At 34.3% G+C, this 26,606-nt stretch overlaps 1 protein-coding gene across 1 annotated transcript; it reads left to right on the top strand.

Moving 5' to 3' along the window:
• ODF2L (outer dense fiber of sperm tails 2 like) lies at nt 1–25,525 on the top strand. Its single transcript, XM_068690714.1, has 16 exons — nt 1–178; nt 1,547–1,725; nt 3,300–3,423; nt 4,376–4,507; nt 5,415–5,477; nt 7,724–7,795; nt 9,271–9,387; nt 12,583–12,783; nt 14,031–14,140; nt 14,915–15,050; nt 15,615–15,725; nt 17,161–17,319; nt 18,621–18,706; nt 18,806–18,968; nt 19,906–20,031; nt 22,409–25,525. The coding sequence occupies exons 1-16, from the start codon at nt 5–7 to the stop codon at nt 22,535–22,537; spliced, it is 2,082 nt and encodes a 693-aa protein (XP_068546815.1). The 5' UTR covers nt 1–4; the 3' UTR covers nt 22,538–25,525.
• The last annotated feature ends 1,081 nt before the right edge of the window (nt 25,526–26,606 follow it).

The raw sequence follows: 26,606 nt of genomic DNA, 5'->3' as shown, positions 1-26,606 counted from the left end.
GATTATGAATATATTTCAGGGAAAAATGTGTGTGCTACCAATTACATCTGGAGAAGCAGAAAAACTCTGTTCACTGATTCAGTTGTATAAAGATGATTATTATAGAACTAAAAATGCCATCCAAAGCAGAAAATACTTTACTGATCTCAGCAAAGAGTCTGATTGTCTTGAACACCAGGTAAGAATATGTGTAAGACACAGTGCCAATGCAAATATAATTTTCTTATGCAGGTCTTCAACACTTAATCTTATCATTTTCTTCATTAGACATACTTGAGAAAGGTTTTGTGTTTGTTTGTTTGTTTGTTTGTTTTTCTTTTGTTATGTCCTGTGCACAAAAGTAGTTCCTGCACAGTTGGAAGGAATCCAAAGGGCTAAATGTGACCTTTCACTTCTAACTTTCTTAGTTCTCCTTCATAAGTCATAGCCTTTTATTCTTGCAGGATAACAGATGGGTATTTATTCTGAACATATCGTTATAAATGAAGTCTCAACTCACTCTGAATTTAGTAACATAAAATAATATTTATAAAAGGCAAGTAAACAGCGCTGGGTGCGCGGGGAGTCTATGCTCTACCAACACGTACACCCAACCGTCGAACCTTCCAAATATATATAGGACATTGCTGTTACATATTTACAAAAAACCCGAGTACGCCTATACATATGTATATCCCATCCCTGCTTCATATTATAATTCTCTTTGTGGTGGTCGTTGTGGGTGAAAGGCTCACGGTTTCCCCATCACTGTTAGCAACCTTTTGTTCCAGACTGCAGGAGCAGCTTCGACTGTCTCCCTCTTCTTCTGCACATGCTCTGCCCACCACAAGGTTCCCGAAAGCAACAAAACGCGATTGCTTTTCCCGCGTTTCGTTAACCCTTGAAACCACACTAATAATATTATTATCATATAACATTAAACAATAAATGTTAACAGTTCTAACCAGCAACCCCCCCCCCCCCAGCAACTTCCGTGCCTTAACAGAGGGGAAAACAAGCAACCCCAGATGACAGGGCGTCGCCTCAATCTTTGTTTCCTCTAAACTCTTTACGTTCCTGATGACCTCATCGTTAAGAGTCTGATGTTATCACCAACCAGGAGGCTTTGTGACCCCCATTGCCACATTCCCAAATCTCCCCCGTCTTTATTAATATCAACCATTTTTCTGACACAAATTACCACTCCATATATAACAATATATATTTTTTTAATTTTAAATACATTATTTTTGATCTTTAGGTTTTCAGAGAGCTAGCTGTGAGGCTACAGCATGAGGCTTTTTATTGATCATTACAGAGGAAGTAGTTTCATAGACAAACTGTTAGAAAGACAACCATGGGAGTAATGGAAAATGGTATTATTAATTCAGGACCAGTCACTCCCAGTTCTTGGAAGTTTACTGAAAAATTCCCTTTAATTTTATGACTAATTACTCTGAGGTCATAAAATGACCATTTGTGTTTACAATTTGCTTACTCTGTGGTAGCAATTCTTATGCATTGTAGTCAGGAATGGATTAAACTAACTGAATACATTGTTTATAAGCTTGCAGAGCCTACACAGGAGGAAATTTGGAAGAAGAGTTGGGGTCCATGTCCTGATAAATACTGGATCAAGATTACAGAACTGTCACCACTGCTTAAAAAAAGGTCACCAAAAAATCACCTACAACAAAGTTTGAATGAAAGTGCATTGAGAAGGTGTGCTTCAGGCAAAGATACATGGTAAAATGTTAAGATATAAGGAATGTATTTATAAGCTACTTAAGCATTCGAAGCTTATGAGTATATTAGGTCTGTAAGTATTGGCCTATGAAGGCCTAGATAGAGAGCTGGCATAGATTGGTGTTAGGATATTCTTTTTTTGTGTAGGTGTGGTGGTGTTATCCTGGTGGGCAGCTGAACTCCACTACAGCTGCTCTCTCACTCCCCCTCCTTGAAGGAGAAGGTGGAGAAAATACAATGGAAAGGGCTCAAGGGTTGAGAAAAGGATGGGGAGATCACTCACCAATTATTGTCACAAGCAAAACAGACTCAGCATAGGGAGATTAATATAATTCATTACCTATCACTAGCAGGTTAGAACAGTAAGAAACTAAAACCAAAGTAAAAACACCTCTCCACCAATACACCCTCTTCTACATTCTCCCCCAATGCGGTGCAGGGGAACGAGGGCTGCGGTCAGTCCCTAATGCTTCCTCTCAGCTGCTTCTTCATGGTCCCTCTCTGCCCCTGCTCCATGTCCCTCCCATGGGATGCCATCCTTCCTGAGCTGAACCCTCATGGGCTGCCCACAGGCAGCAGGCCTTCAAGAACTGCTCCAGTATGGGTCCGTACCATGGGGTCCATCTGTCAGGAGCAAACTTCCAATGTGGGTTCTCCATGGGCAGCAGCTCCCCCCAGATCCCCTACTCCACTGGGGGCTCCTGCACAGGCTGCAGTGTGGAGATCTTCTCCATGTGGTACCCATGGGCTGCAGGGGGACAGCCTGCTCCACCAGGGGCTTCTCCACAGGTCACAGGGGAACTGCTGCTGCGTGCCTGGAGCACCTCCTGTCCTCCTTCTGCGCTGACCTCGGGGGCTGCAGGGCTGGTTCTTACCCCTCTCTACCAGCTGCTGTTGCATAGCAGTTTTTGTTTGTTTGTTTGTTTGTTTGTTTGTTTGTTTTCCCCTTTTCTTAAATCTGCTCTCAGATGCCCAACCATTGTCACCCCCTGGTTCAGCTCTGGCCAGCAGCAGATCCCTTTTGGAGCTGGCTCTGATCTGACATGGGGCAGCTGCTGGACTCTGCCCACAGAAGTCACCCCTGCAACCAACCTCTGCTACTGGGCCCTACCACATAAATCCAATACATTAGGCCCTTCTGAAGAAAGACTAATTTTATTTATTTATTTATTTTTGGTTACAGAGGCACTGCATTTTCAGTTAAAATCTTGCAATACTGCAAATGAATGAAAACCATAAACCGGTCATAGTTAGGAGGGTATTTTATTAGCATTTTCTAATATATGATTTCAGTGCGAGATATTTTATTTTGAATTTTTCACATTTAACATAAAATATCTGTCAGCAGAGGGCAAATGCTCTTTTGAGTAGTAAGTACGAAGTAAATAATTTCAAATATGTATTTGAAAACAGTGATGTAGAGAAGCCAAAGTATGAGGTACATACCCTGTCAACTTTACTATGCATATTAAAAAAAATCAGTTGTAGAATTCTGTATGAACTAGGCATATGTGTCTTGCATGTTTACTTATTAAGAGAAGTCAATTTGCATTTATTATTTTGCATGTGGTCAGGCAGAAGGAAAACGCCCCTTGTGAAAATGGTGCTTTACAGGAGGTTTTTGAAACAGACACGGAAATTAATTCAGCAGAGGACTTTATGCCAATTTTTAAAGATGTTATTAGTAGAATAGAAAATGTAAGTATATTTTAGTCAAAAGTTCGTATACATTCTAAATGCCACATTCAAAATAAATTGTTATTGCTTTAATCTCGTCTCTATCAATGTCTGTAGAATTATTAATTTAGAAAAGCTTAAGTTTTAATCTCTGAAATGCTTGCCACATTTACAGAGGCCATATGAAAGACTTCTCAAAAGAGCACAGAGAGGTGTGAGTTTTCCAATTTTAACCTGTGTTAGGTATAACATGAACCTGGAGGGCCATAAACTGATGGTGAATGTTTCAAGCATTGCTAGTTTTTTTACAGGAGAGATACTATTTGCTCACTAATTCAGATAAAAGCATTTGTTATCTTTATGTTGTTGATTTTGCATGAGGTGAAAAACCTTGTTTACAGATAGTCTTTAAAATCCTGCCTCTTTTTTTTTTTTTTTTTTACATTCACAACCTAACTATAGGGGGGGATTTTTTTCAAAAAAAATTTTTTTTTTTAAAGTAATTTCTCTCTTTAAACTGTCATCTCAGAGTTCCATTTGAACTTTTCCCAAGAACATTAACATGAAACATTCTGTATAATTATGTGCAGATAAGGATAGGATGATTTCTTTGCATGGATTACCAGTAAAGATTTTGATGCCAAAGTTTCCACTTGTTTTTGTTTTGTTTTTCTTGTAGCTAGTCTGACTGGATTTACTCCTTTAAAGTGAGATTTGGAGCATTTATCAGAAAGAAAAAATAAAGTTGATAAACATACCATATTTCTGTTAGGTTGGAAGATGAATCTGTATGTCTCATACACAGTTTAAACACTACTGAGGCAGCATTTTTTCTTTTAGTTTACTGTGTAGTTACAAACATTAATTAATTTTTAGTGACTGTATTCTAAAGCCAAATTTGAATATTTATAATATGTTTGAGGAAATACTGTAAGTTATCTATAATATCTTCTTGTTTATGATGTTTTAACAGGTTTGTAAACGTTCTATATCAGAGATGACAATTACTGGTACACGAGAGGATTTCCTGGTAGAGGAATTAGAAACACTCAAAACCACAAAAAGATTGTTATGGTTTTCACTTCAAACAAGAGAACATGACCATGTAAGATTATCTCAAGCAATCAAACCTGTGGGAGCCAGAGATCATGTGCCTGTAAATTGCAAGACAGGTTCTGAATACCTGGACTATGGAGGCAAAGGGAAATGCCTTAAAATAGTGGGAATGCAGAAAGATTAAAGACACAGATTCCTCCTCAGGTGACTGGGCAGGTAGGATGCAGGAGCTAGTTGGGCACAGGTAGTTCCAGCACAATACAGTTTACAGAGCTAGCACAGCAGGTACTAGAATGCTAAATTTAACTTAATTTGACTGTCACTGTGCTGTGGCAAATATTTAAATAGCTGGTACATCCATGCTCCAGGACATTCCATGGTGCTGATCATTACTTTATTGTTGTTCAGAGTTCAGGTTTGATTTCATAAGATGCTGACTCACCCTTTTCTTCTTGGAGTTCATCCTCTCACCAGTGAAATTAAAATGTTCATGATTTACAATCTGAAAATCCTACCAGACTATGTGGTTTTGTTTGTTTGTTTTCAGATTGAAAGTTAGCCCTCCTCCAAAACTGATACTTTAAAGTAAACATTTCATTGACAATGTTATAACTACATAAATTCTTTTGGATTTTTAGTAATAGTTAACATAGGTTGTTTTTTGTGATTTCCCGGACTTTGTTTTCCTTTTTGATTTTCACATTCTCATACCTAAATGAAGTTCCTAGAAGCCTTTAATATGTAATGTTAGTCTTTAAAATACTATGGTTTGTACAAATGCTTTTACTATTCGACTACACATTCAAATAAGATAGAAATATTTAAGGTATTTAAACTGCTTCTCACTAAAATAAAAACATATCTAATTATGTGTAGGAAATTCAAAGCCATTGAAAAATGCAGAATCGTTTATAATCTGAAGTAATTTGTTAATATTTCCTGCTTTCGTCTTACAGTTAAGCAGCAAAAATATTGATACTTTGATACAGAAGTTAAGTGAAAATGAAACCCAAAATGCTGTAAGTAAATTGAAATTTCTGCCTCTTCTTTTGTTCTACCTTGTACACATAAAAATAGTTATTTTGTAGTATCATACAATTTTGTGTTAAAGTGGCAAGATAGGCTTAGGAACTATACTGATATAGACTGTATTAATTAGCAACACTGAACAACTACCACTATATTATTCCATATTTTAGGATATGCAGTGTATTTTAGTATTCCTTTTGTTACAGGATTGAATGTATTGCACATTGATTTTTTTATTTTTTTTTTTTATGTAGAGTAGATTCAGAGTAATCATTACAGTTACTGCAAATGAAATAAATACTGCCATAAAATCACATACTGGCTCTGCCTCATGCAATAGTCTTTCAGCTAGAACCTGTCTTTTGTTCTGACATGAATAGGCAGGTAACATAGTAAACTTTAACTTCTTTCTTTCTTGCTCCCACCAAAATGACTGCTAAAACAAACAAACAAACAGACAGACAAAAACAAACAATAATAAAAAACACTTTATAAATTGGTTCTGATACAAATTGACAGTACCTAGGTAGCCGTGACGATTGAGTAATACAGCTTTGAAGCAAAAGGAAGAAGCATTTAAACCCCCCGATTCCATTTCCTTTATTGTCATTTACCAACATTAAGAAATATACTAATAACAAAAACCCTAAAATTCAAATATTGAATTCAGACAATTTTTTTCATGAATGAAAAAAAAAAATAGTATTTCTTATTACTTTATTAGGGGAGAGGGAGGTGGACTACTTATGTAAACTACTGCTTCCATAAGTAACTTCCAATTTTTTAAAGAAAAGATTAAGCATATCCGAATTCTGAAGAGAGAATACAAAGAGATATGTCAGTCTAGGTGTCCTGTTTAAGAACACTAATGTTTTCTTGCTAAGACTAGAATAAAGTGTTAGCCTAATGTAACAGATGAGGAAATTTAAAGCACTGAAGGCTGTGATCCTGCAATTTTACAGTCTGTCTATGGAAATCAAACTCCACTGCTGTCAAGAGTGTTAATTCTACTTGCTATGCTCCCAGCTGCATTCCTGACCTTTCACTTGAGTTTTTCCCAGGGTAAAGGTAGCCCTGTGTAGCTTGGGAAAAGAGAATAGCAGGACTGCCACTTTCAGGAGTAGTCCGCAATCTGATCACCTGAAACCCTCAAGATGCAGAATCACAGAGTCACAGAATTTCTAGGTTGGAAGAGACCTCAAGATCATCCAACCTCTGACCTAATGCTAACAGTCCCCACTAAACCATATCCCTAAGCTCTACATCTAAATGTCTTTTAAAGACTTCCAGGGATGGTGACTCTACCACTTCACTGGGCAGCCTGTTCTAACAACCCTTTCAATGTCTAACAACCCTTTCGGTAAAGAAGTTCTTCCTAACATCCAACCTAAAACTCCCCTGGCACAACTTAAGCCCATTCCCCCTCGTCCTGTCACCAGACACGTGGGAGAACAGGCCAACCCCCACCTCGCTACAGCCTCCTTTAAGGTATCTGTAAAGAGCAATAAGGTCACCCCTGCAATATATACCCTATGTAATTTGTCCAAAATTAAACAGTGAATAACCAGAAATTCAGGTGAGAGTCTGTGATTTCCAAGCAACCCAACCGGTAATAAAATACTAAAAGAAACCCCAATCTTTTATATTTTAAAGCTCTTCTTTATTTGATCAGTCAATCTGGTAAATACTGACCTAAGAGCTAAAATAAAAGAGGTCTCCACTCAAAAAATGTGTTAGTTGGATTTTGTTCACAAATGCTTGTTAGGTCTATGGTTATGTTGTATTAGCTTTTTGTTTTCTAAGATCTTTGGACAGAAGCCTAAATATCTGCTCTGTCTATTCATCTTCGCTTCTCTTGCCCTCCTCCCCCCATCACTTTTCCTACTGCCTATTGTGTTGTTTTTTGTTTGTTTGTTTTTAAGCAATGTTTTTCTCTGTGTAGCAATAAAACAAGAAAATATTAAGAACAAATTGATTTGGAGGAAATTGTGGCAAATGTTTCAAAATAAATCTTAGTGAAATTAATCAACCTAGCGCCTATTATGATCTATACAGTCAGAGTAAATATTAAACTTCATCAGATGTTTTCAGGTACATAGTTGAGGTATTTGTGGTGTATCATCACAAAATGGAATCTCAGTTATTTTTACAACTGAAATACTTATCAGTGCACATTACTGCTGCATTTTTGTGTAGAAATAGAAAAGTAATTTTTGTTATTTTTTTCCCCATGAAGAATCTCAGGAGAAAAATACTTGAGAGGGAGAAACGTGTCAAAGAACTTTCATCAATGCTTCAGTTTAAAAAAGTGAGTGACCAATTATTTTGAAATAATTTTTTTCTTCCAATGTACTAAATTTTTATTTACAAATTTAAAGTTTTGATAAGAGCAATTATTTCAAAAGATTATTAAAAAGGAAGTCTGAAAGGCATTTCTATATAAAAATATATTAAAACCTTCAAGACCGTATCCACACCTATTTAAGAGTATAGATCATCCTTAACACTATTGCCCTGCAGTTCTGGGAGGATCATAAATCCAGACTAACGGCTTTGGACCCCTTTGTGGCTTCTCCTTTGCAGAAGTTCTGGAACAAACTTTTACAGTGAAGTAATACAGAATAAACTAAACTGATACTTTCACAGTTAGTACCCATGGCCCTTTGGAACTCAACAAATAAGGAAGGGTGGTGTAGACAGCAGATCTGATACCATCAAAGGCTGGAAAGACCTTGTCGCTTCTCTGAACCAGGCAAAGGAAGGGGCTGAGTGGAGAAACAAGATTAAAAGAATTGTCTGTAGACAATACAAGGATACAATAACAATTTCAAGATTAGTGTGGTTTATACACAGTTTAGCAATCTCTTTTACAGTAGTCTTATACCTGAATTGCACTTAACGTGTATGTAGTGCAGGGTCGCCCAGAGTTATAGAGTAGTCCCAGTTAAATCTTTAAGGCATACTTTGATTTTTGTAGCTCCTTAGGGTTTATTGAAATCCATGGCTTTTCTCCACTTTTTTTTTTCTTTTTTTTTTTTTTTTTTCTCTCAACCAAGAGAATTACCTCGCAGAACTCAGCATTTTCTCAACACAGTTTTCCCCAGTAGCCTTATGCAGACTTGGAGAAAGCATTCTGCAGGTTCTAGGTTCCCTAAACACAACCTGGAGTTCCAATCTACTAGGACTGCCTGCACATTATTGCTTCATTCTAATATATTGCCTCAAAAGCAACAGAACACCCTAGGAGGTTTTTTTGTTTGTTTGTTTTTGTTTAGTATCCATCCCTTGCTTCCAAAATTAGCTATCTAGTATAATAAAGGTTAAATGTATTCAATTGGATACAGGCTTAAACATTTCTTAGCAAAAAAAGAAAAAAAAAAAAAAAAGGAAATGAAGTGATTGCAAATAAAACATACAGATCAAAGGGATGTCCCATATCACATGGTGCCAAGTGAACAATACTTCCTTACTTGGCAAAGACACTGGCACATCCTTTCATTTATCTGGAAGTGAAGCACCATGTTTTCATAGAAACATCCTTTTTCTTAAGAGAATAAATGCTGAATAGGGTTGTTTACTTCTAAGAAAGTCCTATAAAAATTCTGAAGACCATAATGACAGCAAACCTCAGCATAGATGGAGTCTACACAGCATACCATGCCTTGACTAGAACTCTACCTGATACTGAACAGCCTGGGGAGCCCAGTATCTGAAAGTATAAAAGATTATCTATCTATGCTATCCCCTTGTTCCTTTTCAGTAGTGTTTATTTCTCTTTATTAGATCAATGTACTGAAAGAAGACCGCATGTCAAGATCAGCAAGCACGGTAGAAGCTCACCTGCAGTGTCAGATTCTAAGAAAAGGTGTAGAAAATGAGGAATTAAAACTGAAAATACAGGTAACATATTTTTACTTGTGTTTAAGCTTATATGTAAATTAAGAAAGCCCTACCATAATCAGAGTTTAAATCACAACTGAGAGTTATATCTTTTTTAGGTATTGCTTTGAATTCAAGTTTGTTTTTTTTTTTTTTTTTCTTTTTTAATATATATTGATATATTATCAAATCAAATATTTTTTAAATTTATTTATTTCGGCTATCATTTGAAATAAACCCTTGGTAAAAGAAAATTTTGAAACAACAAAAAAAGAGCATTTATATTTTGCAGAGTCTGTCTGATTGTATTATTTTAATTGCAAATTTACTTTTTCTTATTTTCTCAACTTGTCCACATTGAGAAAATAAAAAAACACTCCACTGAAGAAAAGTCAAGCACACATAAAAGTATTTATACTCTCTTAACTTTATTATCTGGGAGAATGATATCTATCCTGAAGCAGTTTCCATATAGTTAATAGAAAGAAAGAGACCAGTCTTCAGAATGAGTCTGTTTTTGTAAGCTGTTTAAGATGAAACACAGGTGCGAAACACACCTGTTTCTTTTTATAAGCTGTGGAAGACTCAATAGAGCTCTTAATGCTGACTAAGAGAGAAATGGTGGGTCTAATCTCATTTTGTTTAAGATAGATAAAATGTTTTCTGCTTTCTTCAAAATAAAAATTAAAACAAGCAAAAGGAAGATTTAGGTATTTACAGCAGTTAGTGGAAAAGTTAGGTAAGGTAAAGTTCACATGCCAGGGGCTGGAGTTATAAGCAGTCTCTGATTTAAGTATTTGAAGCTTGCAAAGAATGTAGGTATAAATGAGAAAGCCTTGTTTCCAAAACAGTATATTATTAATTTACAAGCTTTTTTTTAATAGCATACAGCTCCATACAAATTGTATCATTTGAGCTGGTTAATGAACCTATAGCAACTCAATGGAAAGAAAAAAAAAGCCACTTATATTTATGTCTATATAAGTACCTCCTATTTTCCTCTGAATAAAAATTGCTTTCTTGTTCTGCCTAGTGTAGTTATTAAAACTACAATATTTTCCTTCAGTGATACTTGAATAAGTAACTTGATATATAACTGTATTTTCTTTAGATCTTTATGTAAAAGTTTCATTTGTTTGCTTTTCAAAAAGTGCTGAAGTCAGTTGCTAGCTGGTGATCATCTTATTAGCATCTAGACAAGAGTTTGGGACCGCTTATGAAATTAATTCTCCCTTTAAATTTACTTCAGCCACTGAAAAATACTCAAAACACCTATTTTTAGTGTGATTGTGACCCCCTGTGGTTATAACAGGGGATAACAGTTGTTTGCTTTTATCGGCTTTAAGGAAGCCTGTATATCGAATGTTCATTTGCTGTTTGTTGAAGTCATTTTTCCCACAGGTCATGTGTTTGTTTATTAAATACGCTCTAAGCACCTATATTTGAAAAACATTTCCTGAATATCTTTTTTTTTCTTCTTTTTTAATCATTTCATTTTTAGAAGTTGTACTTTCATCTTGTTAAGTCCAAGTAAGCTGAGGCCATCTTTCACGTTGCAAGTTACGTAGATTTTGCATTGATTGTGGATAAGTTTTGGGGCTGTTAGCAGCACCTTTACTGAGAGATTTCCTCTCCTATGCATATGATGTGCACATTATAGCAATTGGTAAATAGCGTCATGAATGAGGCTAGCAAAGTAGCATAGTTACTAGGTAAATGGTGTGTCACTGTGGTCTCATTCAAGTAGATCACAAGTTAAATATTAGATGTTAAATGCATGTTTCTAACCATTCTTACAATTGGGTTGTTTATCAATAACTTTAGGGGAAAAAATTACACTGGTAGCCTACTGATATTGCCAGAGGAATAATAAGTGATATGAATAAAACTTGCATGTGTCTTTATGAAACTAATTGTCTACTGCTAGCTTGTTTATATTTTCAATAAATTATAGTAACTTAAAAATAATGTCTGAGATTCTTCTTGAAGCAGAGTCCAATATGGCTTCTGTTGTATGTCATCATACAGTGTTTTAATGTTTGGTCTCCTTTTCTATTCATATTTAAATAGAAAGCTTATATTTAAATAGAAAGCTTATATGTAGATGAAAAATATAGATGTCAGGAAGTTAGAGAGGTCAGTTTCCCAGATCGGATGGGATTAGTAAACTGTGTTCATCAGACATTTCTGGTTAGTCAGAAACATTAACGACAATAGAAAGGATCATATCATTATAGTTGTAGAACCCAGATTTAATCTCAGTTGAATCATGTGTATTTGATAATGTAATTAAATGGATGAAAAATACATGAAGGCTGTGAAATCAAACAAGGGGAAATGAGAGTCACAAATTGTCCATACAATGTGTGATGTCCTACATTAGTTTAAGCTTTGTCATAGCCAGTTTTAATTATATATTGAAACTGTCTTTGATAGTCTTCATCACATATAAAATGCTAGATTTTTTAAAAAAATTACTTACTATGCAATTTTGTTTCATTAATAGAGTGGTGCCATTATATGCATGGGGGAAAAGTCAGAGATCTTGCAAGAAAATAGTATATTGCCATCTAATAATAGAACATATCATAGACCTTGGCTTTTCCTAGCTTGATTTAAAACAGAAGGAACAACAACAGAAACAAACAAAAATAAATAAAAAAAAAATAAACCACACAAATTCAAGATCTTAACTTTTGTTTTCAAATTTCATATGCAGTGTTACTAAACTCCAGTCCTAGATATGAACATGTTGACTTTAGGTTCAGAGCACTGACTGCTAGTACATCAGTATGTATCACATTATTAAGGTGTTAGTCTTTATAGAATTAAGGGAATGACATAACCACATTTACTTTCCATCCAATAAATGGGTTTAATGGCTGTGCCACATCATCTACATTGAAATTTTACATTCATTGCCAAGAGCACAGCCAATGGTTAGATTGATGTCTCTCCTGCTACTCCTGTTTGTTTTCTGTTTCTATTCATCCTCAACCTTTTCTCTTGCTCATCTTCGTAATGAGATTCCCAACATGTATTTTCTCTTGCCTAGTTCTGTACACACCTTGGCTAGCTCCTTGTGTCAACTACAAGATACAGAGACATTAACGGAAACAGATCAATATTGCAGTTGATGTTCCTCATTATGATATCTCACAAGCTGATTTGTAAGGTACAGAATTTGAAAAGATATGATGTTTAATTATGCTGCAGACTCTAGAAAAGAAAATAGCAGAGTACAATCTTCAAGTTGGAGAATACAAGCATCAGATATTAGCCTTAAGGGAAACAAGTGAGCAAGAGAAGACTGGTCTGAGAAAAGCAATCACATCCCAGAAACGAAAAGCTGCACATTTTGAAGAAACTGTGAAAAACTTAACCTCCAGAATAAGAGAACATGTGAGTGACTATACTGTGAGTAATGTTGCACCGTGTTCTTTTAAACTGAAGATCTGGGAGATTTTTACCTTTGGAAAATGGGAAAGTTGTTTGTTCATGCTATGTTTGCATCTCTTATTTTTTGTTCTTCAGTTAAGGAAAAATTTGCTATAAGTGACCTGTAAACTATTAGTGTATTCACAGCCTTTCTTTGTTAAAAAAATTAGTGAATGTCTTAAGCCATGAGGTTGTATGCTCCAAACTGTAGTAAATGAGAGGAGTCTGATCAGCTTCAATCATACTTTTCCTGATCTTTCTGTTAAACCTTTGTGGAGATGCACTGACTATTCTCAGAAGTATGGTACAGTAGCTGGCAGTTCAATTGAGGGTTGAAATCTTTATCAGTTTAGGGCATCCCATAGGGATAGTTAGCTTTCTATTTCTAAGCTGCTTGCTCTGGACTTTTTCAAAATCCAAACACAACTTCCTTAATCCATATTGTTCCTTGGATTCTTCCATGTCCCTTATATCTGTACTGCATGTAATTTTTCAAAAAGGCTAAGTGGATCAAAACTGTGCTGAGATCTTTATTGACCTATTTGGATTTCCAAATAAGCGTGTGTTTTCATACTCTTGTGTGCGTCGCCATCATTCTGGATACGTCAGTGTTAAAGATGTATTTTTCCAGTTAGTATACCTGGAGATGGTTATAGTTTTTTGTTTTCCTTGATCTCTGTGAGAAGACAGTAATAGTAGTAGTACAGAGGAGTGGCATTTGTCTAACTCCTAAACTTGTGATGTTTTGCAGTCATACTATTTTTTTCTTTGCCCATAGAAGACATACTTTCAAGATAACGTGTTGGTTAATGATCCATACTTCTCTGAGGGACTTTATATAACATTGCATTTCGTATCATGCTATCGTTTTTTAAATTATTTAAATGTTTTGGCAGAATTTTATTTTGTTACTAATGTAATTTATATATAGTAGGGATGTATTGGAGAAATATTTTTGTTTTAAGGAAATATTTTCATCTTAAATGCTGGTATATTCTGAAGTTGATATACAGCACTGGTGTTTAACTATCTCGCTGCCTTGAAAGCAACTTTAAATGGGGATAGGGTTTTTTGTTTGTTTTGAGACAAAAAGTCAAAATTAATGTTGTTCTGTACTAGGGAGTTCCAGTAGTGTCAGCTTATATTAAATAGCTCTTGTGGTTTTTGTAGAATGAGGTGGCATTCTTTGTGACACCCTTCTGTTACATGATATGTGATTCATGTAGGAAGTCAAGTTGTCTGAAATACTCTCAGCTTCTGATGTCTGGAAAAATCAGCATGATGGAATAGTAGAAGAAAAGACAATGTTAGAAATTCAAACAGAAGACCTTAAGAAGTAAGTTAAACTGTTGATTGTTGATTTTATAGTTTCTGTAAACTTGATATTTAGTTGTGTATTAGTGTTGATAATGTAAGCAAGTTTATGTGTCGATATTGTAAATTTTTGAGCAGAGTTTTATACTTGGAAACTAGAACAAATGTGAAATGCAACTAGAATTATTACTTTTTTTTTTTTAATTCATTCTCCTGTGGAAGTAAGGAATATGTTATTTCTCTGGCATTCTTGCTAACAGTCTGAGTTTGCTAGTGACTACTATTCTGTTTCCTCAGAATCATTTAATAACTGATTCAACAGCTTGAATCAACCCTTGCATCTGCTGCAGCATAGAAGCTTCTTACTTAGGCTTCCAGTTTCTGCTCTGGACAAAGGAGTAGCAAAATTGTTCTGGTTGCATTAACGTCTCACAACACTAGTGGATGGTTCCTCTCAAATACACATTTGAACAGCTTACTCTGCCTTGGAAAAGCAAGGCAAAACTGTCCAATCTTATTCAAACTATCCAGTCAATGTACATACAGAATATGCCATATGTCCACTTCATTGATGGGTCACATCTCTTTTGGAAAATAACTTATTTCAATAGATACTGCTTTCTTAAGATCTTTAAGACATTTAAACATATTTTCCATTTTCCTTTTCTCTTTTTTTTTTTTCTGTTTTCTTGTAATAAATAAAAACAATGAAGAAATGTATCTTAAGGTACAGTTTAATTTGCATAGTGAGAATTTTGGAAATATCTTATGCAGAAGTTCTTGCCTATCTAACAAGGCAGGTCACAAGCCTTTTGGAAGACCTGAAGAGAAAAGAGGAATACAGAAGAAACTCTAATGAGGAAATTCTTGGAAAGCTAAATTCTGTTAACTCTGAAAATGAAAAGATTTATCTTGAAAATGAAAAATTAAAGGTGAGATGGTTGTAAATTACTGAGGAATGGCTCTGTATTTCTGATATATTAAAAACAAACAAACAAACAAAAAAACACATATTAGTTCACTTTTGCCCTTCTGTCTAGAGATACCACACTTGTAGAATAATTTTGCCACTCATTCTTTTAGAGCAAGTGAAATGAGGCATTTAAAATTTATCTACTGGGTAGTAGATATCAAGTTAGGAACAGGATTTTCTAATCATCCTGTTTAACCAGGATGCCATTTATTTTACTGTCAATAGCTACAAAATTGTTTACCTAGAAATTTTCTTTAAATTAAAAATAAAGTTTTGCAAACATAAGAATTAAGTTCACCTTGATTACTAATTTCAATTTAAGTTTCCAGATTCTATAGTATATTTATGTTCCCAAGCAAATAGTCTTAAAGCTGATAAATGAACTGTGGACTAATGTTTTTGTTTGATGGGATAAATAGTTGCCACTCCTTTTAATGTCTGCAGGTCACTTGATAGTAATATCATATTGTATATTGTGTTATTTTAACAGCACTGTAATGCTTTTTTCCATGTTTTAATCAAGGTTTCCCTTGCTACATTGGAAAACAGTACCAGTTCTTTTGAAAATGAGATGTTAGATCTGCAAGAAAAGGCAAAGTTACAGGAAAACCTTGCTGAACAGCGTAAAATTCAGGTGACTAGCATATTGAAACATTCAAATATAGGATTTAAATCTATAAGTAGTTTTGAGGAAATTATAAAGCTTTTATTTGTAACAAAAAATTTGTTGTCATGGTGGTTATAATGCTGTTGTAATATAGGAATGACAGAAGCAATACAAATAATTCTATCTTTTCTGGATTTAAAAAAAATAAAATATGTGGGTATAAATATATTGTGTTGTTGGTACAAAAATTATAAATGGAAGTAGAAGGATTGAAATCCAGATACGAAACAGTCCTAAATAAAAACAAAAGAATAACAGAAAACAAACGCTTAGAGAGAGATGAGGTAAGTTTTGCAGTATTACAGCATGCTCCCAAACAATTGTGCAGGACTTCGATCCTTCATATGTTAGCGATCCACTTACTGTAGTAGTATCAAGGTACTGGCTGTCTTCCTTTTTCCATCTACAAAACTGTACTTAAATGCATTGAATGTTGTACTGGCTGTTACTTGCGAGTGGATGTGTTTTGCATACTATACATGTATAATTGCAAACAAGTAGGAAAAGGTTCTTAGACAAATAACTATAGGCTTGGGCTGCTATTTTAGAATTCATTTTTTCACTGTTAAAAATACAATTTTGTTGATTTAAAAACTAGATCTCGTGACAGAACATCTGTGAAAGTTGTGTAGGGAATAAAACCCACTGTAAGACTGCTCTGCAGCATAACTTCATTTTAAATAGTAGTTAAAAGAGAACCCATACAGAGATGAGATTTAATTTTTTTCAGCAGGTAGAGCTGAATGCTGGAACACATGGTAGGAAAATCACTTTCCTGAGTTCCACTGTTCATCACAATACATTTTCTTTTCAAGCAATAAAGTTGGGGCAGGGACAAGTCTTGCATTGACCTGGTTTTAGAGAATTGAATTAGTCCTCACAGAGGAGCATCTCTAATGTTCATTATATTTCATACTAACTTTATTTTTCCATGATTCAGCTGTAGAATGGAGAAAAATATTTTCTGATCCCATAAATAATATTTGTGCAGCACTGTATGCAGCTTTAGATGGCACTAGTTTTTGCCTGCTTTTCAAACATTGCAAAACTTGTATGGCCAGAATTTTTCCTATAAGCTGTTTAGTATGTTTGCGTGCCGTCTTCCAACATATATTATGATAAAAATAAAATAAAAATTTAGGTGTTGCATGATTAGCTGCTAACACTTGCATAATTTTGTAAATGTTCATTATCAGTGTTACAGAGTCTTTAATGACATGTAGTCAGAGACAGAAATTTCCCCAGTCATGAACTTGTAACTTTGTTGGTTTTTTATAAAATAGATGACCTTATGCAACCTGTGTAGAATTTCAGATTTACTACTTGCATGGAAAGCTATAAAGTTTTATAACGCTTAATTTATGGTTTCACGCTTAAGTTTTTTTACTGTGATATTATGCAGGTGAAGGACAAAACAGAGGCTGAGTTAAAGGATTTAGGACATATTTGTGACATACTGAATACAGCTGAAGAAAAGCTGCAAGGCTTTCAAGAAAAGCTTATGTACTGGGAAAGGATCAGTGCACAGAAAGGCAAAAATCCTAGGGAGCTACAGGTTCAGGTGCCTAGAACACAGTGATTTTTTTAAAGATAAATCAAAAAAATGTGAAAGTCTCTGGAATACTTTTTTCCCCCTCTATTAGTGCATGTGCCTGTTAAGCTGTTTCCTTTGTTTGCTTCATAAATCAAAAGCTCAGAAACTTTTGCCAGAAGTACTTATATGGGTTCAGTATGTGACAAGAAATCCTACTTACTTGTCTTTACTTTCAGATTTTCTATTTTTTAAATAAGTATATTCTTGAACCTTTTGCATAGTTATGAGAAATCTTTCAGGATTCTTCCCTGGAAATAAATGGTCAAATCTAAGTATTATCTGTATCTTGTGGAGTAATTTAATAACACATTCATTTTGTTTTTAATGACTCATTTATAAACCAGACAATATTCATACAGAGAAATAGCCATAAATTATATTTTTAAGATAATCAACTTACTACCCCTATGCTGAAGGTTTCTTCTACCCCCAGTCTGCTAGTAGAGCAGCCTATATAATTAATGTCAGCAAATTCAGCCAGGTTAGCTCAAGTTAGTGAATGGAACTGCTTGAGGCAGTCCAGTGAATGATGGAGGTTGTGTTATACTACGGTGCCAGCAGAATGGTGATACGGCCATTTACTGCTGATCTGAAGCTGATGGTTGGTAGCAGGAGCAAAAATCCCACTGCTACTGTTATGGGATTTAAAAGAAAACAAAAATCTGTCAATCTGGATGCTGGGTAGGGGTAAAACAGTTTGGCTTCTTATTTCTTTTTTTCCATGTCCTGCTAGTGATATACCTCTTTTCATGAACTTGATTATCTTTTTTGATTATAAATATTTACCACTTTCTGAAATCCTTTGTAAGTGCTACCCTGTTCTTCACAGGTAACTGTGTGTGTTTGTGTGTGTGTGTGTGTATATATATATATATATATATATATTTTTTATGGTTTCTGTGACTGTAGAGTGAGGGAATTTATTCTTGCTGGGATTTAAAGCTGAAGAGTTAAAATTCACGAGGAGATAGACCTGGCCAGCTCTCAATACACAACGCTGCATGGGCAGCATATGGGTTTTCTTAGGATTTCACTTTGTTACATAGCAGGTTATCAGTCTTAAGTGTTCACATGAAGTTTTAGTCTGCTACTTTGACTGCGTTTTTATTTGTTTCAAATATATGATAGTTCTTACATGAGTATAAGATAGGATGTGCTTGAAATTGAAGTTAAATAATTTGACTGGATTTTAATAGACAGGTTTACTTTACTTTATAATATCCTGCATATAAGTCTCTTCAACTAGAAAGGAATTGTCATTTTCACAGGAGGAAGACAACATAAATTCCATAGACAGTCATTCCTTGGAAGTAGAAAACTTTAATATTCAGAAGAAATATGAAGATCTTAAGAGGTAATTCTTTAAAAAATAAAAATAAAAATCTGACTGTAAATAATTTTTTTACTGGTTTGCTGTAATGAATTATAATACATTAATCTCTTTTGCCTAAAGGAAATTAGAAAAGATAGAATTTCAAAATGAAGAACTTGCTTATCAGCTCAAAAAAGAAGATGAGAGTCTTCAGTGCCGTAAATTGCAGCTTGAAGAGAAAATCGCAGAGTATAATGATTTAACAAGACAACTGGAATCTGCTTTGGAGGAAGGGAGAAAAATGGTATTGATTTAGTGTACCTCTTAGCTTTGTTTACTATTTTCTGCTTTCATATGGTGTTAAAAACAAGGGAATAGATGGGAAAAGATTATTTGCATATAATTGTTAAAATTTACTTGGAATTCTGGCTGTTTAAATATGAATCATGCAATTCAACTTCTTTCTGGAATACAAATTGTATTGAAATTAATGACAAAGTTCAGTGAACCAACATTTCACCATCATTTTTGTGACAAATCAAGGTGCTTTAACTACATGTACTTAAATCTCACAGAGTGCAGGAGGTTTCTGAAAAGAATCTTAATTCTGCCCTCCACAATTAATTTTGCGGTCCACAAGAACTTTGGTGCTAAAGTCTCTCTAATTTTAGAGGAAGAATTTGCACCCTTTAAGTAGAGATTTGTTGTTCACACAAAGGATGAGAACAGTATGGCAGAGGAAATGTAGGAATTTAGATTGCAGTGTATTATATTAGTTTAATCAGAAAATAGGCATGAGGTTGTAATTTCCATCTCGGCTTATTCATATTGACAGTTGGACTTGATGGTCTTAGAAGTCTTTTCCAACCTCAGTGATTCTATGTTGATAAACACACTATCTCAATACTATTTTTCAGTACTGTCTGAGAATATAGATCTGGTTCTGAAAAAAAATAACAAGTTGGGGTACACTTACAAATTAGTTACTATTAGTTACTTGTTTGTGTGTGTATATATTTATTTATTTATTTATTTATTTATTTATTTATTTATTTTTCCAAATTGAAACTTCATTCAAATTCAGCCAGAGTACTTCCCAGGTTTTTTGTAGTTTCTGTGCATGGGAAATAGCTGAAGTGTTAGATAATGGAATGGGAAATAGAGCTGTTAACAAGAGAACAGTTTGGTTTGGGCTTTAACTGCAAGTAAATGTAAATATGTTCTATCTTGTACTATAATAGGTAGCTGAAGAATTTGAAAAACTGTCATACACAGAACAAGCCCTTCAGACAAAAATACTACTCCTTGAATCTGAACTGAGAGAGTGGCAAGAAGAGAAAAAACAACTTCTCTGCAGATTTCACCATGTGAGTAAACAATATTGTTTATGACTTAAGAGATTACTTACGACATCATTGTTTCCATAAAGTTTTTTTTTACTGAAAACCACTGTTTTAATAGAATTGATAAGCATTTTAGGAAACAGCAAATTAATTCAACTTAACAATATACTCTGTATATTTACATTTCTAATAGGCTAAACATCTGAGTTTATCTTAATAACTGGAATAGCATTGAGTTTACGTCTCTTATGCAATCCAGTTTTCCCAGGAAGCCAAAATCAAAAAAAAAAAAAAAGACTGAAATTTTAATTTTCCTCTCAGATTAATCATCTTCAGTAAGCATAACTAGATTTGAGTAATAGAATAACAGTTTCATAACCATGTAGTGGTACCTTTTTCCACCCTGAGTTGGTAAAAGAATCTGATCTTACTGGAATTTGTGCAAAACTTTCAGTTGCATACTGATGTTGCACATAAATGTAATTAGTAACAGAAGAGATGTTTTGTTTTGTTTTTCAAAGTTTCAGCCTTCTAAATGCGTAGGCTTTGATATACAGATACTTATCTTCTTAAACTGTGGCTCTGCTGAATAGGTATTTTGGATGGGTAATACTATCTGAAAACCAAAAAAAGTGTTGGGTTGGAATAGGGGGCTACTTATTGTTTTAATGAATCTTGGAAATCTCTTTTCATTGTCTCTTAATAAAATGACAGCCACACCTGAATTCCCTACACTGGCAGTGGTATATCATTTCTTCAACCAAAGTTTTAATACAGTTAAATACTTGTCCAGCAATCAGTGATAATAAAGTACAAAGCTATTTAAAATAAATATAAATGGTGGTAAAAAGGCACTAAAAGATACTACTACACTCCTAGACTCTCAGAAACAATATTATGTATTCTGACTTAAAGCTTTCAAGACTAAAATCTTAAGCCAACCTAAATGCAAATTCTATTCAGGATTAATATACGGCATCAGAGATGTAGTTCCGTGTTTGATATGCTTAATTTTTATCTGCATCAAGTGTAACTTAATGTCTGCATTTGCCCAAAGATAAAAGTGTTGTTAAAACAAAGTCAGACATTTAAAATTATTATTTCAAATATATATTTTTTCATAGTAATCTCTTACTATGCTAAAATTAAGTAGAAGATTAGGAAAATTTTCTTGCCTTCTGTCCCAGAAGAACACTCAGGTTGAATTGGGGTATAAAATTTAATCATATTGAGCCAGCAAATTACCACAATATCTTTGCTTTAATTTTAAGAAAGAAATGAAGTTCCTTGCCCTAAGGAGGTGTATTAAGACTAGGCATTCATTTTTTTTTTTTTGGGGGGGGGGGGGAGGAGGGGAAGGGGAAGGAGAAGGAGAGGGGGACACACAACAGTGAGAATGTAGTTCACCTGAAAGAGATATAAAGAAAAAAAAAAAAACACCTCTTTATTGAATCCTATCCCTTATCACCTATGTTCAGTGATCCCAGTTTGGTTTGGACTTCAGGAGTTTTTGGTAGTAGAGTATGTGTATGGTGGTGTAGAAACAGTGTATTTCAACTTTATCTTTTCTATTCTTGTTATGAAATCAAGTGTAATTTGGGAATCCTTAACTAAGTTTAAAGCCCTGGAGATTTAAAGAACCTGAAAATGTACAACATAGTGTGTACCTTTATTATCATAGAACTGTTCTGGTCATCTTTAATATAATACCAGGGTACAAGGAAAAGAAACAATATGGAAAGGGTCAATGCCAGCACTTACAAGGCAGAGTTACTGTTACGTACACTGTTATTCCTTTTCTGATGTCTGAGCATACTTGAGATTGGATCCCAATTTATTTCTCTCTGCAAAAATTGGATCCAAAATTGGATCTCTAGCACATGGCTCTACTTCAAGCTATTTGCTAATATATTTGCTAATTTGAATGAAAATACCAGCATATTTCAATTTCTAAATTCTGAATCATTATTTGCTTCTTATTCCATTTTAAGTGCTCACGCCAATGACTGGAGGTAAAGAAACTCTAAGAATCACCAATCCTAGATAATAAGAAGATAGATAATAATCACCAATCCTAGATAATAAAAAGGTCACTTGCCAGAATACTCCTGCTGATCATTCTGTGTGAAAATAAAAGATTTTCAAATTGTTTCCATTTTACAGTTAAAAACAAATGCAAAAGGTTTTTTTTGATTATAAACCTATTTAAACATGTTCATTTTGTTTCTGATTGAACATAAATCTTCTATGTCTTGAGGCCCTTTTGAGGACCTTATGTTTTCAGAGCCCCTGAGAAGTTTGAGTAAATAAGGCTTATAAAATTTAGGTAGTAGTTCTATTACATTAATATTTTGGTTTGTATTTTATTTCTAAGCTGTGTTGTGTTACTTTTTTTCTTTAGAATGAAAAGCGCCATGAGATCAGCTTGAAAGAGCTGGAGAACAGCCTACAGAGGTCAGAAAACAAGAACCAGAGCATCCTGAATTATGTGCAGTTTTTGAAAACATCATACATAACAATGTTTGGCTGAATCCTCTAACTTCATTAATTTTAATAATAAAGAAACTTTACAAGATTTGGCTTTAACTCTTGTTAGAGGCAATGCTATTGAGGCCTCAGAATTTTGCTGGATTGAACTATATTAGTTTAGTTTGTTCTAGGAAAACTTCTGCTATGGATCTGGAAACGTGGGTCAATAATTGTATATCCTATTGGTTGATTACATTCAGATGATTTAGTTGGTATTACTGATATAAATAATTGTATTATTCATGGAAAAGAAAAAGCAGTCCGTGATAGTAGTGAAATGTGTGTAAGTGAAGGGTATGTAGAGTTGTAAATTGGTCTCTGAATTTACCATGTGTTAGGTCTTGTGCTATAATTTCTTGTGTGTCCTTTTAGTCCAAGGTAAATGCCAGCTTATCAAAAACTACTTTGCAGTCTCAATGAGGGAAGAGAACACCCATGGACTGGCTGTATAATAATTTGCTTATCTTTGTTATTAATTATATATTATTTATCAGTCATTATTCATCTGTTACTGTAGAGATCTGGCTGCCCAAGGTGATGACACATTTTGTTAAGACAAGCAGGAATTTAGAAATAATTAGGTTCTCTTCCTTTCTTTTTCCTGTAATTTAGCACCATGTGTAACGTGTAGTGTATTACACAATACTGAGCTGTGTGAAATGCTTGCAGCCACCAGGCTGTTCCATCCAGCCTTGTTCCCTACATCCCACCATCCCATTATGAAAAGGAGTACATCTATCTTTTACAAATATAATTAGAAAAGTATTTTAAATACAAATATAGTTTAAGTTCTGAATGTGTTGAAATACTCTTTCATGTTGACACAGCTTCATTAAGACATTTAAGTGTTTCTCTGTTTGAGTACAAAGCTACCATTCCCTGAGGTAAGACTTACTTATGCCTCAGGTTATATGTGTAAATATTCAGTTGATACAGGACTAATACAGAAAAAAAAACAACACACAATTCTTATTCAGAAAGTAGCTGTTCATAGGCTTATAGAACTGTTATATGCTTTTTTTTTTTCAGAATAGTACATTCAGATAAGTTAAATATATGTAATTTATAGTGCATATTTAAATAAAATTTTTGGACTGGAAACAGGTTGGCGCACACTGTTTGTTATGCATAGTATTTTATTGTTATTTATTTGTAGAATGTTGATGTTCTTTTTTCATTATTTTGCAAATGCTTATCCATCCTACCAAACACTGATATGTCATAATTATCTGCTCATGCATACTTTTTTGGATAGAAGTCCATGAATAGCTTTTAAAAGGTTGTCCTGAAAAATTGCATGCTTTTCATTGATTAAATGATACAAAGACATACAGTAATTTGATTTCAGCCTATCTGTTGCTACTCAGGAAATAAGATCTTTTCTTTTTTCCCTTGCGTCATTTGCCAGAAACAGATCTGAAGTTACTAAAATTGTTGACACCTTCAGGTACCTCTTTATCTGTGAATGTCCTGAACAAGTTTGTATATGGCAAGTTCTAGATGTATATAACATGCATACTGCTTGTTACTAATTGTATATCTTTGGACTGTAAGTGGCTCATACTCATCTACTTCTGAATTGAGACAGAAAAATTCAGCTCTATGTGAATTAACCTGTGTAGACCTTGGATGTTTTTGAAACCTCTAAACCAATCAGATACTTGATTTAGTTGATAATAGGCATCTGGAGCCACTCTGTGCTGCAGAATTGTTAAGATGTAAAATGTTATTAACGTATTTTGGAGAAAAAGATTCATTTAATCAGAGAAGAACAGTGTATTTTACATCAAAGAAGACAGAATTAGAGAAGAAACTTGTCCAAAAAGAGATGAGAATAACCAACATAACTGAGTTTAGCTATTCTGAAGGAACCATAGAGAATATATTTATCAGTGTAAAGATCAGCTGACATGTATACAAGGTATGTATTGAATATCAGACATTACTAAATTCTGATCTGTACAACACTTTTCCTGTGGTGCACAAGTGGGTTATTCACGTGGTGCTGAATCCTTTAACCAAATCTTCAGCTGCTGAGTAGCAAAAAAAAAAAAAAAGTTAAAGTGCACCTATGTCAATTGGCTGTGGTTCACTTTGAGCCTAAGGGACATCTTAAGTCTGGATACAGGAGATGATTTTGGTGTTTATTGGAGACAAAATTAAGCCAGTTCTGCCATGATGGTGATCACAACTGGCCCATACAACAAAGTAGCCTGGACAAACAAATAAGCTTTGACAAGATCAATTTAGCATGCTTGGAAAATAGCAGCTGAGTTGTAAAAATGTGGGGTTAATGACGTTGCATGTTCATAATAGACATTTGTAATGTTATGTGGCCAATTTAGTTTTAGATTGCAAGTAGAGGAACCATGTATTAAGAGTTAATACAAAATATAGCTTACTTGTGCCTGCAATACTATATCCAAGTGTGTGTACTTAATCTCTAGAAAGAGCAATTGGATGGAATCATGACAGCACATACAGTCTTTGCATTTCCTATAGTATTTTGGAAAATGAGACAACTCATCCCCCCTTAATATGACTTTTTATTATTATTTTTATTATTTCTTCCAAATGCCTGACCACCTTGCTAGCTCTGTCAGTTCTGTAATGCTGAGCCATACCGATGTGTGTGTTCTGTAGTAAGCTGACTGACAACATTGAAAGAAAATAGTCCCTGCCCCAAATCAATTACTGCAAGAAATGTTTTTTTGAAGTACTGCCACCGAAAACATGCATCTGCATCTTTAGTCATTTGTACTTTTTTTTTGCTTTGTTCTAATTCATATGCCACTGTTATAGATTGTTTTTTAACTTCACTTCTAACTCAGTTGATTTTTTTAAATTATTTTTCATATGAATTTCATTGGTATTTTTCTAATCTGGTTAGTGACAAAATTTGCCATTCAGTCACATCATTCAAGTCAATTTCAGTTTTATTTAACATGTCCTTTGGTTGTATTTGGCACTAGAAAAACACTCCAGAATTCAGTTTATTCTGTAAGCTGTTTATTAAATGTTTTATGCTTTTCAGACAGTAAATTAAATTTGGATAATGCTTTTTTTCCTCTCCTCCTGGTTTCCAATTTATTAATATCACTGCTGTTGTTTCTTTCTTAAGCTAAAAAGGGAGAAACCCTCCATGGATTTTCAACCAGGCAGCAATGTCTTGAGACATAGCATTATGAATTTCCTACATGAGATATGAATCACTCTTTAACTTCAAATTTTCTAGTTATGTTTTGTTTAGAGTATTCTTACATTTATCATCATGGTATCAGAACAATTCCATTTATCTATTTGTAAAGACTTATTTTGGAGATTTGACAAACATCTTGTTTTCTTGAGCGCTCATCTATTTTTCAGTTATGTCAGTTTGCCCGGAAAAGGTATTGCCACTTTTTTACAATCCTGGTCTTGCTTATTTCATTACTCCATCTCATAGCACTGCTCCTGAGCTATTCAAAATAGTCTAAAGAGGGAATGAGACATGGGGCCGAAATATTTAGTGCAGTTCTGGTTTTACTTTTTTTTAAAATGTAGTTTAGAATCAAATATTTTAAACTGTATGATATTTCTTATCAGTGCTTTGCTTACTGCTGTGCATGTTTCCTAACATGACAGGATTTCAGTGTTACAAAAAGCAAAGTGCTCTGAGGTTGGTAAGTTCACTTTCTGGCTAGTGAATTTTCTTATTCAAACAGACTTTGGGAGCTTTAATTAGGATAAATTGCAAGAAGTTACAGTCCTGAGATGCATAGACTTTAAATGGTTGAGCTGAACTCCCAACTCCTGCAATTCTTTATCAGCGATAAAAATAGAGGGTAACACATCAGTGCCTCACTGTTGTTTTTGAGAAAGAAAGTATTTGAAGCAGAAGATCATTATCTTATCATATGCTTTAGATTCGTTAATGTATGGGAACATGGAATTTAAAGCAGAGGTCTTTGGGCTACTTGGGGCCCTACCCCCCTTTAATCCTATCTGCCAAATAGCTCATTACAAATGGCTTAAGGTTGATAGAAGAACTTTATCTGTTTCCTATCTATGGCACAAAAACTGCTATAAAT

Source organism: Anas acuta, chromosome 8, assembly GCF_963932015.1.
Source record: "Anas acuta chromosome 8, bAnaAcu1.1, whole genome shotgun sequence".
Lineage (NCBI taxonomy): Eukaryota > Metazoa > Chordata > Aves > Anseriformes > Anatidae > Anas > Anas acuta.
The sequence above is the reverse complement of the archived record's forward strand: the minus strand, read 5'-3'. Positions and strand labels throughout refer to the sequence as shown.